Raw genomic sequence first — 19,611 nt, 5'->3', positions numbered from 1 at the left:
TATTCCTTCCGAAACAAAAAAAAAACAGGAATGAAAAGTGGTGTACCTAAATGATGTATTCCAGCATAACAGTCGACTCAGAATTCATAAATCATACATCAAACCGTAATAAAAAGTGTTTAAAATATGCCACACCTAATGAAGAGAGAGAAATATCAAGTTTATGGAGAAGAGAAGTAATTATCACTTATGAACTATAAAATAATTACAAATTTTTCTTTATTCGTACATTTTCACATGATTTTACATAATTTGAAAGGTAAAACCCACCGGTTAAATACAGAACTGGGATTCACACCTGAAAAAAAGTTATTCAATTCTCCAGCGGTTATTGTTTTGTTTTCAATAATTAACGACAACCTCGAAATCATTGGAAACCACAATTTATATTCAACAAATTAAAATTCCATTAATGCCATGTAGAAGCACCTCAATCTATTTTTTCGGGAATCATTGCACTTATCTGAAATCATTCTTCTCATCTTTTTTTACTTCAGAATAGCCCACTCGAATTGACTTCAATATTCTAGTCATTCAGTACTTCGAAGCTGTGTAGATATTTAAATTTCCCTTTTCTCTCTATCAACACATACACATAGCAATACAGAAATTGAATCAAAATCAAAATCTCACAAAGTGTCAGCAAATGGAGCAGATTTACTGTAATTATGACCCAGAAAAAATAATTATACTCATTTATATCGAATATTTCGACAATGAACTTGAAGAGGTCAACTTATTCGAGATCTGGCACAGTTCATCATAAATGTGATTCCTATATTGTCAAATCGAATTGATGACCTCCCTCCAATTTGTAATTTTCCCTGACAAATGACAAAAAAGTTAATACTGAAAAAAATTCATGTTTTACTTAATCGATTTCTTATTACCGAATTGTGATGACCCAGTTGATGAATGACTCAATTTATAATCGCATTTAATATATCATGAGTACCAATAAAATTAATATATAAATTGCTAGTGGACTTAATATAAAATGTGTCGAATTATTTTATTTGGGGTCCGAATTATGATTACGATTGTAGACACAATAAGCGTGCAGGATATATATGAAAATATCAGTCCTAGACATGTTGGTGGGTTTAAATCCTCTAAAAAATTCCTTTTGCAAACAGTGTGATTGTAGCATGTTACCCATAGGATTACTGTCTAGATTTCAGATGATTGTTCGTGGTTTGAACTGTTTGTTTTATGACTTTAGCCTTGCGGCTTTCACACTCCTCTCCAGAGGAAAATTCACTTATCCCAGATATCTCAGATATCAAAAGGATTAAGCTCTGTTGGAGCCCTTTCCAGGTTTTCGGGCTCGTGGTGGTGGTCGGGTCCGGGTCGCTCCTCGCCTCCTTGCTGTAGGTTGGATTCCTGCTCCACCCGCACTTCCTGTCGGAGCAGACGGTGTTCCTCTGCATTCCCCATGTACTTGCGTACAGTTCTCGCCGTTCCGAGCAGTACCGCTTTCTGCATGACTCTATAGATATTTTCGTCCAACTGAAGTTTCCTCAAGTTCTCTAGTAGTTTCTTCGGTATCAGGCCTGTAGATGAAATGACAATAGGGATGGTCTTGATATCTTTCAGCTTCCACTGTCTTCTGGTCTGTTCCTCGAGATCTCTGTATTTTGAAATTTTTTCAGTGTGCCTATCTAGAAGATTGGTATTATTTGGAATTGCCACGTCTATGAATAGTGCTCTGTCCTCATCCTTATTGAGCAATATGAGGTCTGGTCTATTGTGGGTTATTTTTCGGTCTGTGAGAACCGTGCGATCCCAGTAGAGCTTGTGATGTTCGTTTTCCAGCACAGCATCCGGATGGTAATTGTAATAAGGAACCTTTTTCGAAGTTAGAAGTTGGTGTTTTAGTGCCAATTCTTGGTGAAGAATCTTGGCAACAGCATCATGTCTATTTTTGTACTCCGTGCCCGCGAACTTCTGACATCCCCCGGTGATGTGCTGGATAGTTTCATGTGTCGCACAGCCATAACGACAGCTATCGTCCGCCACTGAGGCATCCTTGGCGATGTACTTCATGTAATTTCTTGTTGGAATCACCTGATCCTGGATGGCGAGCATGAAGCCCTCTGTCTCAGGAAACAACCTTCCGGAAGTCAACCAGTAGTTCGACGCAGATATGTCGACGTAATCATGGTTGACGTCGTTCTGGTGCCTCCCATGCAAAGGTTTGCCAATCAGTTTTTGCATTTTACTTTCTGCAGAGTGTTCGACGGTTTCCAAGTGATCCTCTTGTAGCTTTAATGGTGTAGAACTATCAGCAACACAAACTACTCGATGGAGTTCTGACGAAGCTGCCTTGCTCAAAAAATATTTTCGAAGTCCTTCAATTTCCTGGGACATACGGTTGGACAAATCGACAATTCCTCTACCCCCAAGATGTCGTGGCAGCTCTGTCCGTTCTATTGAGCTTTTGGGGTGATGTTTATTGTGTTTAGTTAGCATTGTCCTTATTTTTCTCTGTAAAGCTGCTAAATCGGTGGTCGTCCAAGAGATAATACCAAATGAATAGCTCAGCGCCGAGCAAGCATAGGTGTTAATCGCTTTTATCAGATTCTTGCTGTTAAGACCAGTTCTCATTATTCTCCTCAATCTTCGGGTGAACTCCTCCGTTAATTCTTTCTTCATCTGGGTCTGATTGATTTTTCTTGCCTGTTTTATGCCTAGATACTTGTATGTGTCTCCTTCCTTTAATGCTTCAATTTCTGCACCTTCCTTGAGTTTGAACGTACCATCTTCTATTTTCCCTCTCGTTATGTTAAGCAGTCGACATTTTTCTAGTCCAAACTTCATTTTGATGTCTTCCGAGAATCCTTCCACCATTTTCAGCATCAGTTGCATTTGTTTTTTGGTAGATGCGAAGAGTTTCAAGTCGTCCATGTAAAGGAGATGATTCAGTTTCATCATAGTTCTACTGCCGCTCTTGATGGAAAATCCGTAGTCCGTAGAATTCAATCTATGAGACAAGGGATTCAGGGCCATGCAGAACCACAGAGGGCTCAGCGAGTCTCCTTGGAAAATTCCGCGTCTTATTGGAATAGGTCCTGTTGTAATGGAGCAATCTGCTGCTTTCATTTGAAGACTAGTACGCCAGGTTGACATGGCGTTTTTCAGGAACTTAACAATATTGGGATCCACCTTGTAAATCTTCAAGATCGTCAAGAGCCATTCGTGAGGTATAGAATCGAATGCTTTTTTGTAGTCTATGTACGCAGCGTAAAGATTTCTTCGCTTGGAGAACGCTTGATTGCAGATAACTGAATCTATTATTAGTTGTTCTTTGCACCCTCGGCTGTCTTTGGTGCATCCTTTCTGTTGCATGGCGATGATGTTATTCCTTTCGCAATGGTTGTGAATTCGGTTTGAAATGCACGATGTGATTAATTTGTACATCGTTGGAAGACATGTGATTGGTCGGTACTTGGATGGGTCTTCTGTATTCCTTTGGTCTTTAGGTAACAGGTATGTTGTGCCATGTGTAAGGAATACTGGCATTCTTTCAGGATTTTCAATGACATCATTTATTGCGGAGGTCAATTTGTCATGCATGATCCAAAGTTTCTTGATCCAGAAGTTCTGTAATCCATCAGGCCCAGGTGCTTTCCAGTTGTGCAGTCCTCTGATAGCTGATTTTACTTCTTCAATTGTGATCTTGTCATGCTGCATCGGCTCATATTTTATAGCTTCAGATTTTTCATCGTCAATCCATCCGGTATCTCCATTGAACTGAGGTTTCGTTGATAATTGTTCGGTCCAGAATTGTTCTATGGTTATTATTATTATGTTTATTACGAATAGGTTTATTTGATTTAAAAGGGATAATGAATAATTTCTATGTGATTGGTGTATTTTATGCGATGAAATCACAGCTGAATCATCATTCAAATTTTATGATCAGTGTAGAGGGGCATGAGTTTTTACCTCAAAATTTCGATCTGTCCTTTAAAGGTTACTGAGTAAAAGTAAGGGATGAATGTTGCGGAATTATTCTAGATGAATTTGTATTTGAGTTGAGTCAATTCCACTCATATTTATTATAATGGTGTTAATTCTGGTTCAGCAGATGAGAATTAACCTTCGTCAATTCCTAGTATGCCAAAGAAAACATCAAATATCATTCCGTTAATTGAAAAAAATAATATTATGTTGGCAAAATCAATGAGATTAAAAGACGTGTCAAGTGTTGAATTCTAGAACGAAATAAAACTGGATTGAAAGGGGGATACAGGAATTGGATCATTTGGGAAAATCCTATTGGGTCGGTACTTTTAGAGTAGCGAAAAAATCTGAAATAAAAGGAGGATATTGAACCAGTTTCAGGTCATTTGTACTTTAAATCTCCGCTGCTCAATTCGCGATACATTCTGTTGAGATCCGAATGAATTTACTAGCCAATTAATCAATATTTCGCGCCTGTATAACTGTATAAAATGGATCCATTGATCCATTTAGTTGAATGGCTACGAGGCAGTCACATGGAAGATTTTGGCTCTAGGTACAAATTTGCATTTGTATAGGAGCGCAAAAAACTTTCATATTAATGAAATAATGATTGATTCGTCAAATAATTCCTTTATTCCTAATTTATGTTGATCACATACCTACTTGGTGGCCGAGGGATACCTCTATCAATAGTTCCCTATCAAAGATTCAATACCTCAGATAATTTCAGGTCAAATCACCTTGAGATAATCCACATAATCCTCCAAACTATAAGCAGATAAAGATATAATGAGATTTTTTCAGCCTCCTCCTTAGGTGTCACTCAAGAATTTGATTTTTTATCTGATAGATGCATTGTTGTTTGTGATTTTTATGTGAGAGATGAACAAATATATATCGCGATCTATGTCAATGAATCAGACTCTGGCTCTCTTTATTTTTTTGGGTCAAAAAGTAATCATTTTCTAGGGTGAGAATAAATTTTATTATGTACAGAATGAAGATGCTTTTTCAAGTGGTTGGATAGATTAGTGGAAGTATTTTTCAGTTGTATAGAAGAGCTGAATCAGTTTTGTCTAAGCAGAGAAGTGATTCGCAAAATATTACCTACCTATTGCTGACTAAGGTCTGATGAATTTTTCTCCCAAGTTTGCAGGACTGAAATTGTGCTTAATTCAGATTGGTTCAAGCGTTTCGTTTTCAGATTTTGGACGAGGAAGAGATGGATCCCACGGAGGTGAAAGTTAACAACCTGCCCGCCATAGAACCTCTGAAAGTTTATAGGATAAGATGGTTCATCCTGACCCTGTTCGTCCTTTTTTCAGCATCAAATTCGATGCAGTGGATTCAGTATTCCATTATAGCGAATGTGATAACTCAGTATTACAATGTTTCGACCACTTGGGTGGATTGGACCTCCATTATTTACATGGTTCTGTATATTCCCTTCATTTTTCCTGGGAGTTATCTTCTGGATAAGTTGGTAAGTCGTTTTTTCTGTGGCAAGCTATATATTGGCGAAAATTCAGCATGATATAAAACAATAATGTCTGTAGAAGAAATAATTTTGTTTTGGGAATTTCAAAAATAGTTTGAGATAGGAGATATAAAAAAAATTCGTGGAAATGCAGTTTCAGTAACATTTCGAACTGCGTTTTTATGTATGCAAGCATAAGTGTCAAATAGATCTTTGTAGATGGGAAGAGTTTGAAAAGAATCAATAATATAATTATAAAAATCCCAATAGAAAATCATTTTTTTTTCAAATCATTCACAATTAATTCATAAAAATATCGTTTTCAGAATTACCCGTAGTTTTATCACTGTTTTGGCCTTGAATTTTCTTTCATTGTCGAAATTTTTCATTTGGCTTTCACGAAAATTTGCATTGCATATCTCGTGAATGATAATTTTAGTGCAACATCCTCACGTTTTGAACAGTTAAGAATTTTCATGGTTGATTTAATTTCTTCTGCTTTTTGTATTGCTGGAAACAATGAGGATATCCAAATTCGTTAACTCAAATTCATCACATCACAAAAACCTCAGTATATGAGCATTGAGCAAAAATTCAATACTTCACTATTTTTTATCATTTTCAGTGAAGAATAACATGAAATAATACATTAGATTGCTGTATATATCTGTATAATATATCTTAAAGGAAAAAAAAATAGTTTGAATGATGAGAAAACTGATCTTATGTTAATCTCATACATCTTTTTCTAAATATTTGTAACAAGGTACACGTGTCAATGGAATAATGAATGTCATTGTACTTTTAATTTTATTTGATCACCTTGATAAGAATATGTTCTCCATGGAAATCAAATCCGGAAGGAATAAAGAAGTGGTTCAAGTTCAAAAACCAAGAACACCTACACGAAAACAGTGTACTGTGAATGTGACGGAATATAAAACAGGATTATTATATCGTTTAGTTTATGCACAATGATATTCCTTATCTTTTCTCATTTATTTTCAGGGACTAAGAGTAGCAATAATCCTGGGAATATCAGGGACATGTATTGGAGCATGGATCAAGGTTTTGTCAGTGGCACCCGACCGTTTCTACATAGGGTTTCTGGGACAAAGTATAGTTGCACTTTCCCAGGTTTTCGTTTTATCTGTACCGGCTAGGTTGGCTGCTGTTTGGTTCGGACCATCGCAGGTCTCTTCAGCATGTAGCATAGGAGTTTTCGGAAACCAGGTTAGTTGTTTCGAATAAACATTTGTTGGGAATTAGCTTCAGAGCGAGCTGGGGCTTCAATGAGTGTGATGAAGTTTTACTTCCTGGTGATTTCTTGAGGCTCCATTGGTGTTAAAATGATTTCTTCCTGGTCAGAACATGAGCTTGTGTGATATGACACAGTTTGCCATGATGGAAATGATTTTGTTATTAAAGCGGAGGTCTATCACGATAATAATGGTTGTTAATGAACATAGGGACGCTTCTCTGCATAGAAATGAGCTTTTGAAGTAGCATCATTATACAATTGCTGCAATAGAGTGTCAACAATTGGATGGGTCAAAATGTGGGGTCCCTATCATGTTCGGATATCCTACAGACATAAATAAATCAATCTACAGCGCGTGTCTCTAACTTGGAATAAATTCACTGTAGATTTTCATTTTTGAGGATGATCTTCTGAATACTATTCACTCTGTGAATTAATGACAATATTTAAGGCCTCCTTTCACGCCTAATCTTACAGTGGATGAAAAAAAATTCCATTGAAAACTTGTCGAAAGTGAAATGATCGATTTACTCCTTTGTTCAGGTATTGTTCTCCAAATGGGCGAATTTTTTTTCATATTCACACTTCATTCATATTACCACAATAATCAAATTGCTATTTTCAGCCTTCCAGGATTAAAACTTGGGAATCGATCGATTTTTCATTATGAATCAAGGCTTATTCAAACTCTTACCAATGCCAATCACCTTGGTTTTTTTCAATTTACTTCTTTATACAATAATTGCACTATCATTTCAATAGTGAATTTATCATGACACGAAATTAATTATTGCTCGACTACTCCTGATAAAAATCACACCTCATTTTCTACATAGACTTTCTTATAGAAGTATTTTTTTCAGCACTAATACTCAAATACACAGTGGGATTAGAGGTGTGTAATATTTCTGCATGACGTAAAAGCACCTCATGTTATATGCACTTTTCTCCAATAAAATCTGATGCGAAGCACTTACCTTATGACCTTACCACTAACTGTACCTATGCTTAAGAGTGTTTTCAAATTTTTTCTGCACCATTTTTGTACTCATGAACTTACTAGTCTTCAGCACTTCGAGCCTCATCGAAAATACTCTTTTTATCATGTTTGATAAGCAGAGGTTCTCTTGAAATCTTTTATTTGGAGGGAATTGAAAGAATGCTTTTGGACGTTCAGAATAGATGGCGCACTTGATACAGTTCGTGAATATTGCTTTTCAATAAAAAAAGTTTCACGCTCATTAAGAGAAATGAAATGATAACCTTTCACCTATATCCACTTCATTCACTAGAAAACTAATATACAAAAGAGGATTTGCTGAGGAATAGTTGGGATTCATCTTTCAAACGTCTGCTAATTTGTAATCTGAAAAAACGTTTCTTTTACAGCTTGGAGTTGCCACTGGTTTTCTTGTACCACCCTTACTTGTGAATTCCAAAGGTTCATCTGATGAGATACAACACGATCTTTTCATTCTTTTCCTAGGAGTTGCTATCTTCACAACAGTATTATTTGTAGCTATTTTTTTATGTGAGTATAAGGATCTTTTTACGTGAGTAGAGTAATCAATTCATTTTTACATCATGAAAGAGTGGACCAAGGCTGGAGTTTCGCGCCAAAAAAAAAAAATCATGAGATTCTATGTAGAGGTGCACAAAAATATGCATTTTTCTACAGAACTTCATCCCCATATTTTCAGGGAACCATAGATTGTTCCATTAATACCACTGTCAACATAGATAACTGTCAAGACCTCCTGTCATATAAAATTGCGAGTTATAATGGGAAGAAAAATAAAGAACAAACAAAAAGCTCCCTTCTTCGATACCAGAGTCCTCAAGTATTTCCTGTTTTTCTCCCAGTTGGCGTTCTGCGTCATGTTGTACATAATCCTTTTGAATTTGAAGATGCCCTATAAAACTCCCAATTCCTTCTCTCCAATTGAGATTGACGAATCTTGGTACGAACAATGAATCAAATATATTACCTACTACATAGTTATTCTTGAATTTCAATAAAGCTGTTTTCAATAACTCTGACAATTTTTTGCGAACATCCATGGAAAAAAAGAGGTTGAATTTTTCACAACAAAATCATAACACTTACGTAGTTCGCGTAAACATTGAAGAGGAAACCCAAACGTTTATGAAGGATATCGATTTTTTCGTTTCAGTTTTCAAGAACGAACCTCCCACCCCTCCCTCTTATGCACAGGCTCAGCAAAATGAAGCTCCAGTTGATTTCATTGGATCGTTGAAGAGATTGCTTCTAAATGTACCGTATGTTCTGTTGCTTCTGGCCTATGGAATCAACGTTGGGATATTTTATGCCATATCAACATTGCTCAATCAGATCATTCTTCAATATTATGAGGCAAGTATATTCTCACACTAAAACAGATTTTCTGTGGTTTCCCACATTATGTTCGCTGATATTTCATCGTATGTAGTTATCACAGATCCCAATTTTAATATTAGATATTCTTCATTTTTCTGGTGCCCAATCTATTTCTAATTCAGCGATGTTACCCAAATAGCAATCGCAATATTTATTGGAATTGACCTAGTTGAATCGAGCGAATATTTTCTAAATGTTCGACTGACATATAGGACCTGACCCATTTATGAAAACTGGCGCAAGAAATCGGCATTCTCATTTGACGTGTAAATTCCTCATTTTTCAGGATGCAGAGGCAGATGCTGGAAGAATTGGGGTATTGATAGTTTTCGCAGGAATGCTTGGATCTGTTATGTGCGGGATCATACTGGACAAATTCCACAGATTCAAGTGAGTAATATCTAGGGTGTTTCCTTAACATGTTGAACGATGTTCTCTGAATGAATTGGAGTTGAAAAGGTCCTGTAGGTCTATATGTCTAGAAATGCTCTGTTTTCCACAGGGCGTTGAATATTATGAGGAGAAATTTTTTTTAAGATCCTATTTGTGGAGTAGCCATTTTCGAGAACTGTGATTTGATAAGCTTTTCACATGTAATGACACACATTCTTCCGTTAACCCTTTGAGATTGCTCATACAATCCAAGGACAGTACTCAGATAATTGAGATTTATCTTTCAAATGTCAAAATTTGTTTTCAGAATTGAAATTAACATTTTTTTAGTTGAATTCAATTTTCAATTCGCATATTTCATATTCCTTTTTGAGAATACGTTACTGTTTTCAAAATCTTGTAATGAAAAGTCTAACGCCTGAAAGGAGGACCTCTAATTACCCAGTTATGATTTTTGATGCCATCTGCTGAGATTTTTGATATCAAAGGACCTATTTTCAATTGCTTCTCATTATTCTGGCATTTTTAGCCAGTATTTTATTTAGTTGTATGGTCCAAATTACGAGAGAAAGGCGTAACATTTCATGTAGATAAAAATAAAAAAACTTGACATGATTGTGTTTTTCCTTCTTTGCTTCCACAGAGAAACAACTGTAGCTGTCTACGCAATGTCATTGGTATCCATGGTGATCTATACTTTCGCCCTCGATAAAGGAATGGTGCATGTTTACGTTGTTTCTGCACTATTAGGGTAAGAATGATTTATTTCATCTATTCATGTAGGTGGACCCATAGTTAGCGAGATACTATGGCGTCTGTAAAATGGTGGAGGACTTCGTGAATGTGGTGAAAGTTTTCAATGAAATAATTTTCGAGAATGCATTTGGTTACAGATTCTTCATGACAGGTCTTCTGCCCGTTGGTTTCGAATTGGCCGCTGAACTGACCTACCCCGAGCCAGAAGGTACATCAGCAGGGCTTCTGAACGCAGCGTCACAAGTGTTCGGTACTGCCTTCACAAGTCTCTATTCGGTGATTTTCCACCATTTCAACGACACATGGGCCAACGCCATCATGTCTGTGATGCTCCTTATAGGCACAATTCTGACAGTCTGTATAACGTCAGACCTGAGGAGGCAAGCAGCGCAAATCAGCAAATCTTGAGTCAATTAAACGAAAGAAAAAAAATAATAAGAATGAAAGTCACAGCTGAAAGCGACATTAAGCAAGATATTACTATTGTTGTATAATATGGAGGAGATTTATGTATATATTTTTCGGTAGGATCGTAGATATGGAAAAAGAATCGAATTGGCTGTGAGCCATCTCGATTGTCCGATGTTATTTCAACAGTATTCCAAAGAATTACAAATAACCCGAAGTTTTAGTAAATATTATATTTATTCAGAGTTAGGTGATGATGAAATAGTTATTTTCGACTGATATTTTATTGTTCTATTTAACGCGTAGACGCTATTGTCATAATTTTCGATTATTATTCTGTCTAATTATACAACTAATACTATTAATTAGCATGGTTTCGGAATGCTCAAACAAAATGGATATCAGGAAACTGAAGCATATCGATCTCGATTTATATCGTGAAAAACAAACCAGAGTTTTTATTGCGAATTTTAGAATTTTATTCTCTACAATGACAATAATTATTGAATGTGATGAATCCGATGTTGCATCACTAAACGAATTATTTTTTATACCAAAAATTGTTGAAATTTTAATTTTAGAACTTGTTTATCGAGAGCATAGTGATATTATGTAGTGTATGAATGTTATTGAATTTCAGATTTATAGTAGGTAGTCCCTGTGTGGTAGTTACCCCTGTTCAGAGTTAGTATTCATCTATTTATGATGTGGTAGTTCCTAAGAAGCAGGTCTTCTTATTGATCTTATCAATGTTGTTATTTGAAAGTCTATTCCTCAATGTACGAAACCCAAATTATTTATTTTTGTTGTTGTTCTGATTACTGTAACCGAATAAAACGATTTCGATTATTCTTGGTTTTCTTGTTGGTCCTGGAAAAATAAGGAGATAAACAATTCACTGAAATTGGGACGTCACAAGAAGTTGGGGTCCTAGATTAGGAAAATATATAATCAGTTTTCCTCCAGGATCAGTATTTTGGGAAATAAATAACTTTTTGTGGAAAACTTCAGAAAATTTGGTCAACTTGGAAGTGCTGAAGCAGCCAAAAATGCTATTTGATGATTTTTTCCAAAATTTGTAATTTTCTATCGACCATAACTTGAAAAATAATCCTTTCAGAAAAAATCTGTTTGCATATTCGTAATCTTCATCCTAGATTTAGTTAGTAGTCCAATTTTAGTGGCGATCGGAGAGAATTGATTTTTTGGCAAAATTTCCATACATATGTATGGAAAAATTGCGATTTTTAAAAAAAATTTTTTTGCTCCGATCGAAACCAAATTTATACTGTACACTAAATCGAGGGCGTAGAACACGAATATGTGATCAGATATTTAAAAAAAAAATTATTTTTCAAGTTATGGTCGATAGAAAATCTGAAATTTCGAACCTCCGCGGAAAAATCATAAAAACTTAACTATTCACGGTAGATGAATAAAGTGTGTTTTTTTCTATTCGCAAAGAACCAATCTATCACCGAAAAACTCAACTTTGATTCGTCTAAGGCGAACAGTTCAGATTTTATGTTTTTTTTTCGCGAAGATCCAAAATTTCCGATTTTCCATAGACCATAACATGAAAACTAATCTCTTCAGCAAAATTTTGTTTGGATATTCTTAATCTACGCCCTCGGTTCAGTAAATACTCCAATTTTGGTGGAAATCGGAGAGATGAAATTTTTTGCCAAATTTTCCATACATATGCATGGAAAAATTGCGATTTTTCGAAAAAAATTTTTTTGCTCAGATCGAAACCAAATTCATACTGTTTATTAATTCGAGGGCGTATATTATGAATATGCAAACAGATTTTTGCTAAAAGGATTATTTTTTAAGTTATGGTCGACGGAAAATTCGAAATTTTGGACTTTCGCGGAAAAATCATAAAATCTGAAATTTTCGCGATAGGTAAATGAAAATTGGACCTTTCCATTCGTAAAGGATCAATCAATAATCTGATAATTTTTTTTTATGTTTATTTAGACACATACCCTGCAAAATAGACAGTTATTTTCCTAACGAGTGCAGAAAGTGCAACATTTTATTTTTTCTACGACTTATTTGGTCCATTCATTTCTCATTTCAGTTTGGGAAGTGTCTCTTTACGTACTAGTGGGGTAAATTCACTGAAATGAGTGCGGGAAAGCGGGTAAAAACGCGCGGGGGTAGAAAAAATCGAAAGAGGAAAATAAAATTAAGATTTTCATAACGAATCAGTGGCGTCGTTCAAAAAAAAAGGAAACAAATCGCTGGAAAGGTTCTGGACCCCGCAAAGGGGCCGCACCAACTATATTTATTGTCTTATTGACCCACTTAGTCGAAATTTCGCGAGCGCCCTCCTCCACCGACCTCCCCATGGCCGGCAAGACGTCACGAACTGACCGCCGTCGTTTTAAATATACCAGAGCGGCGCGCATCCCACTCGCGAATCCCACCGCGTATGCGCAGCGTCCGATTTCATTTTTCAGCGTATTTCGAATTGTCCGCAAGTCGATTCAGAAGTCACCATTTGGCCAGCATCTTGTATTTTGTCCATTATTGTAAATAAACGCGCGTCTCCCGTCTCTAGTTTCTCGCACGGCGCGACAGTGTTACCCTGGTCCGACTGACGACGGTGGTTGGTTCCGTAATCGCGGGAAAAAGTGCGCAAAATGGCAACCTTGTTGACGGTTAAGCTGACTAAGGGCGATTCGCCCAATTGGGGTTTCAGGCTGCAGGGAGGGAAGGATTTCGGCACCCCTCTGGTCATTCAAAAAGTGAGTAAACGACCCGTCTAGCGCCAATGCATGTCCAGAGAAATTCCGGGCTGAGCTTGTCAAGTTTTCGAAATTTCCCACATTTAGGGAAAATATTAAAAAAAAAAGAATGCGAAACGATTGAAAAAACTCTGTGTCTGCTTTGTTTGTTTCAAGATGGGTGTTTGTTACAAGATCCTCTACTTACCTTCAAGATCTACCCTCAAATCAAAACGACTCAGGTAGCAAATCTAGGAAAAATCGGTCAAATCTCATAGAAATTAACAATGATCCTTCGAGTATTATCCAAAAATATTTTTAAAGCTCAAATTACCATATTATCAAGTGAGGACCTAATAGTTTCATTTATTCATTGGAATGAGAAGTCCACATTCGTGGGCAAAGTATAAAAATAAAGCGTAATTAAAATGACGCTAAAACTGTTACTTGTTAACTTTTTAAATTAATCAAAAACATCAGTGCCCAATCAATTTTATTTACATTCATTTCAAATAGTTCTGCAGCGCTTTAATAGATATGCGTTCTTGAATTTTTTATTATGTGTACGAAGTATGTATGTATTTTTGAATGAATGGAAAAAAAATTGGATGATTTTGCTTCTGAACTGAATCTCAAATGAAATTCTTACCTAGAGAATTGAAAAATTCATGACGAACTTTTAGTTACTCTTTTGGTATAAAAATAGGTCTTTATTGAATCACATCTTTAAGTTTGACCAAAATTGTATTCTTTTTATTTTAGTGGAATCAAAACCAAAGATTCCAATCCTTCGAAATTCACGTTTAATACAACAGAGAAAATAGTTTTTTTTCAGAACCACAGATTTGATTCACCACAATGAAATAATTCAATTGACAATTTTTCTCTAGATTCTCTCCAATAATTTGAAGCCATTTGATATTCTTTAGGTTGCTGTTTTTAGGGATTCAACCTTACTGTCTGCAGTATTTACAATATTTTAGTACTTATATAGGAAAAATGAATGAATCGTCATTTTTCACTTATTTATATTTTACATAAATTCATGATCTTCGATGTTTAAGGACATGACCTAACCTAAGAATTGGGGAAGCTCTTTATAAAAAATTTCATTCGAGAAAAACATATGGAAGGGAAAAAGCAGTTTTGAAATATTAAAATATACACCCATAAAAGTGTGTATCTCACCACTTGTTAAGCGACAAAGTTTTAATTCAAGTAATAGAAAACGTGATGAATAAATGTAAAATCAGTGATGGTAATGTTGACTTCTCAGTTTGGGTCGCAAATCATAACTTACTGATTCATCATAACAAATTGTATGTTCAATGAATTATTGAATGAAGATAACTAGAAATTTTACTATGATAGAATATTGGAACGTATAATAAACGAATAATACCTATACCTGTAGAGAATTTGATTACTATTACCATTCATTAAAATTTACCAGTTGTTTATTTTGAATATTCATTTAACAGACTTCACGATACACCGTAAATCATTTGTATTCCGTTTACTGGAGAATTCTGTCATAATATTTTCATCGAAATCACCTTTTATTAATTAATTTAATATTTGGCGAACCTATCACATCTTCTTTTTGAAAAATGAAAGTTTTCTCTCGTGAACTCTCTTTCTATAGCTATTATACGTAATCGGCGAAACATGTAAATTTATAATTAATTAGAATGAAAAAATATTTTTGGAATCCACTAGATCTGTTTATGAGTCTCCTCACATTTCATTCTAGAAAGCATTTTTGAATTCACTCAGATGTTTATATTTCAGTAAATTCAACTGCTTCCATTTGGAACTGTGTCAAGTGCTAGGTTTAATATTGCCAAGTTCACAAAAATTCTCGAGAGTTGTACACACTTCATGATGTGTGTTATACAGAAACAATAGGTACTTCGTTTCGCTCATTTCTCAGAAGAACACAGTTTGATATGCAACTTGTTGATTTTTGGTGTATAGATGATATAAACGGCATAATAATATGAATTTTTATCACAAACTTTCATTTTCCGAATAGGTATAATAAGTATGAAATTAATCGATTGTTGATTGAGAGCTATTCATGATTCATGACCTTTTTTTACATCATGTACCTACACACAAATTTTCCGGGTAATATTGGCAACATTCTAATATAGTCAGACTATGACTAAAATAGTTAATTTACAATAATAAAATTTGTAGCCTTTTCGGATTTTGTTACATTGTTTGGAATCCGGTTGTTTTCATTTCGAGAATTCTCATACAAATTGAACGTGTCTCAAATCAAAATCGATGATTTCAAGCCATCCGTATACGTGCTCTACTCAACAATTTTTCTTCAAGATATGATAACGACCGGAACATCAGAATATTGATGATTTTATTTCGGTTCATTGATCTTGTTTAGGTGGGGAATTCAAGGAATTCAATTGTTGGTTATTGGAATGAACAGATTCAATTGCCATTACACCTACATACATCTCAATCCCTGTGTTCGTTATTTTATGCATCTCAGAACTAATATTATTGTTTGATATTTCGATACAATCGATATTGACAGTTGAACAACTCAAAAAATCATGTTCAAGTTGAAATAACCATTGTTTCAGCTATTTCAGACATTTAGGTACAACTTTTTTTTCAAAATGCTGCTGATTATTATGTTAAAATCATTCAAAAAGTGACATATCGAAATAGTTTGTTGAACTATCATGAAGTTTCAGAAATTATCTTATGTACCCACTTGTGATTCTGCATCACGAATATTTTCAAATCTTCTCATTATAATTTGAGTGTTGGTTTTTCCCAATTCATTTCCTCATAAGTCATTTATGACGAAAGTTGTTATTCTGATAATGGGGCAAGTTCCATCAGTCATCTACCTGATTTAATGCACTTTCTCTATTATCGACCGAATATTTTTATCACTTCCAGTAGATAAATATACACAGACTACAGACCAGCATAATCCATTAATCGATTCAGGAGTAAACAAATGAACTAAAATAGATAAGAACCTGATGAAACTTATCTTATTTGTGCATGTGTAACACGTTTGGAATTTGGACGAAAATTCCTATTGGAATTACGCCATAATCGCACATTCAGATATAATTTTTTTCATTTTTTCTCTCATTTCATGGGAGCTTTCTTCGTATCTGGTAGTTTCATAGAGCTAATATCACCGGATAATGACGAGTTCTAGTAATTTCTGCAAATTAACACTATGACTGAGCGTCATTCAAACATAACAATATTTAGTTATTAAGGCAGCATTAATTATGAATTCCCTAATTAACAATGATAAAGATCTTCCTGTATAATCTGTTTGGCATTACGTTGGTATACAGAAACGTTTACACTTGGCTAGATTTGATTAGATGAAGCACAAAAAAAATTTGTGATAATAAAATAAGGTGAACAGAAAAGTTGGAAGGATGATTCCTTGTCAAAAAATAGTGTGAGTCTTCCATATAATTTCAGGTGCCATCTTCAGGAAGCTGTATCCAAGCAGGGGTAGCTTAAAAAATGATAGTACGAAGGATCAGATACTATTTTTCGACATCATTCGAATTTTTCCACGAATTTGCATTCACACTGTGTATATCTATCAGAAATTCCAAGAATATCCAAGATTCTTTCTGCACACTCAAGAACAGTGGTTTTTCTAGGCAACCCTTCATATTTTCAAGCAGGAATAAAAAATTGCTGGAGCTCAGTCATCAGTATTGTAATAATAGGTGAGCAACTGACACCTGATTACTATTTCATCTGGTACCAGTTATTCACTTATTATGGATTTCCCAGATGTCAGGACTTTTCATATAGTGAAAAAATATTTGTTAAAGCATGTCCCAAATCATTATTGGCTTTTACGACAATCGAATCTTGCTAGGCGAAAGGAAATAAGCTGGGAAAAAAAAGTTCATCCATTATCTGATTTCCTTCCTAATTTCTTGAATATTAATCAAAACAAGAGACTTCAAGCGTCGCTGATATGATTTATTGAATGAGAAACTGTTGAACAAGTCTGCGAAAAAATATCCAATCTGGAGAATCAAATCTTCTGTTAAATTCCTTACTAGATGTTACACTGTACACGAATATCGAATTTCTTACTGACATCTGATAAAGAGTTTTATAATTCCAAAGTGCAAGTTCCAAGTTTGGCAATAAGAAAGATTTATGGAACAATTCTCTCCCTCATTTCTCAAAGAACTTATCTGAGAAACTTCTGAGACGTGTTTTCAGCGCGCGACTGAATGGGTCAGCCATACGAGCCGATGTTTCAAGATCGACTCTACGCCTCGCTTATTCGGGAGTTGAAAATTCACTATAAATATTTGTAATTGAAGAAGGATCGATGTTAAATTTAGCAAACCGAAAGGATGAACGTGTACGCTATCTGTTCTAGACGGTGAGAGAAACGAAGTCCGAGCGAACTGTTTAAATATCAGAACAACAGCAGCAGCCCGCGATGGCTGTGAGCAAAATTATGAGATGTGAACATGTAAAAATAGACCTTCGTCTGCCTCCTGCTCAAAATTGCTGCCGATTTCGTAAATTTCCCGCTAAACGCCAATTATCCCCAGTCGACCGTGGGGATTTTGACGCTTATTTAGATCGCATCTAGAAACCAATTAAATTAAGGGTTTACTGGATGAATATCCATGATTAAACTAGACACTTAATTACATGGTTTTCAGTAGCATGAGTTTTTCAGCCAAAAAACATGTTTCGCTGTTGAAAATCATCTTCAGGTGCGTTAAGGTATCGCCATATTAACCCCTAAAAATGATTTTCGCTATTTTTATAGTGAAAAACCAGTAGTTGAATATCTAGCTGACTTTCAGTTAATGTTTATCTTGATTAGTGTCAAATGCCAACCCTAAAATTGTTTTCGCAAGAAACTTTTTTCCTTATTCATATACTACCAATGAAATCATTGGTTTTTGAATTAGGTGCTTCTCAGGAACAAATCACGAATGAAAGCTATGCTGGGTTCAGGAGGATCATATATTTAGGTTAAAAATAAGCGAAATACCTCTCGAAATTACGATGACTAATGCCTAATAATTCGGAGTAATCTGGATTTGAGTGTAGAACAATGTTTTCGTTGTTTTCTTCCCATCCTTGACTCAGTTTCAACATGTCCTATATTTACCACCAACCTTGTGTCATAATCAGTCTAAAATAAGCATCATAGGTCCATTTGGTATCTCAACTATTCTGCATGAAATAGACCCCTAAAAATAATTCGAACGCAATTATCGAATTGAGTCATAAACCGCAAAATTATACCCACTAGAGTTTCAAAAATTGATATTATGAATACAGTATATTATGTATCGTGGAATATGCTCAGAAGCTGAAACTGTAGAAGAAGCAGGTTTCTGTTTTTGTGTGAATATAGGCTCATGTCAGAACACCAACATGAAGCTTAAACTTAAACGAAAGTGGAACCTTCAGAAAAGGTAGAGAAGTGCAATATCGACTTAATTTGAAAGAAGGCACTGATTTGTTAGGGAACGATTAAGATGTCTGAAAACATGGTGTATGCACTAGTCAATTTTTGAATGCGATTAAATCAAAAATAAGAGATTTTGACCTTAGAAAAATTCCCAAAAAGATGGGTTCAGTTAAAAATTGGTCAGGACCGAATGGTTGATTTCAGATCGCTGTACTTCTCAGATTTATTACTAGAAGAGTTGCTTTTTCGGAATGTGTATCACTCTTCGATCTGTGATGATTTTTCTGGAAGATACGCCACTCGAAAGGTGACCTTTGGAAAATTCTCAAAAAGATGGGGTCAGTTAAAAAATCGTAAAGACCGAACGGTTGCTTCGAGATCGCTGTAATTCTCAGATTTATTACTAGAAGAGTTGCTTCTTTGGAATGTGCATCACTTTTCGATCTGTGATGGTTTTTCTGGAGGATACGCGACTTTCATCTTCGAAATGGCATTTTTCAAAAATTGCAAATTTCAATCTGCGATATCTTCTGTTATACTTGTCCGATCCAATTGATTTTCGGTTTCGTAATCAGCACTAGTCAGGCTTCACTACAAAATCAAAAACTCGAATTCGAAATTCCAAATTTTTGGGTCGAAAATGAGCAAAGGGTTTAGACCCCGCTAAAATCACATATTTGCTCCTTTCTCTGATCGCCAGCGCATCTATTAGCTATAATATAAACTATACTCCATTCACTTTTA

At 35.2% G+C, this 19,611-nt stretch overlaps 2 protein-coding genes across 9 annotated transcripts in view; both read left to right on the top strand.

Annotated features, from left to right (window-relative positions):
• Window positions 1–38: 38 nt before the first annotated feature.
• LOC123311164 (uncharacterized MFS-type transporter C09D4.1) lies at window positions 39–11,511 on the top strand. The gene is made up of 8 exons (XM_044894968.1): window positions 39–176; window positions 5,174–5,452; window positions 6,455–6,679; window positions 8,097–8,238; window positions 8,882–9,081; window positions 9,392–9,495; window positions 10,142–10,249; window positions 10,392–11,511. Exons 1-8 carry the CDS (start codon window positions 51–53, stop codon window positions 10,660–10,662), a joined length of 1,455 nt encoding a protein of 484 aa, XP_044750903.1. The 5' UTR covers window positions 39–50; the 3' UTR covers window positions 10,663–11,511.
• A 1,579-nt stretch (window positions 11,512–13,090) lies between these two features.
• The window catches only part of LOC123312351 (PDZ and LIM domain protein Zasp), a 31,537-nt gene continuing 25,016 nt past the window's right edge, over window positions 13,091–19,611 (top strand). For 2 of the 8 annotated variants that reach the window (XM_044896731.1, XM_044896730.1), the window contains exon 1: window positions 13,091–13,418. In XM_044896731.1, coding sequence (XP_044752666.1) covers window positions 13,314–13,418 — 105 coding nt within the window. In that variant the 5' untranslated portion in view covers window positions 13,091–13,313. The remainder of the gene's footprint in view (window positions 13,419–19,611) is intronic. The other 6 variants (XM_044896737.1, XM_044896736.1, XM_044896733.1 and 3 more) reach the window with 5 other exon arrangements.

Source organism: Coccinella septempunctata, chromosome 4 (genome assembly GCF_907165205.1).
Source record: "Coccinella septempunctata chromosome 4, icCocSept1.1, whole genome shotgun sequence".
NCBI classification, from domain to species: Eukaryota; Metazoa; Arthropoda; class Insecta; order Coleoptera; family Coccinellidae; genus Coccinella; species Coccinella septempunctata.
This window is presented reverse-complemented; position numbering and strand designations above follow the sequence as displayed.

Coding starts and splice junctions, on each gene's coding strand:
- LOC123311164 (XM_044894968.1), top strand. CDS start 51: ATGATGTATTCCAGCATAACAGTCGACTCAGAATTCATAAATCATACA. Junction 8,239..8,881: donor ATTTGTAGCTATTTTTTTAT/GTGAGTATAAGG, acceptor TTTTCGTTTCAG/TTTTCAAGAACGAACCTCCC. Junction 9,496..10,141: donor GACAAATTCCACAGATTCAA/GTGAGTAATATC, acceptor TTGCTTCCACAG/AGAAACAACTGTAGCTGTCT.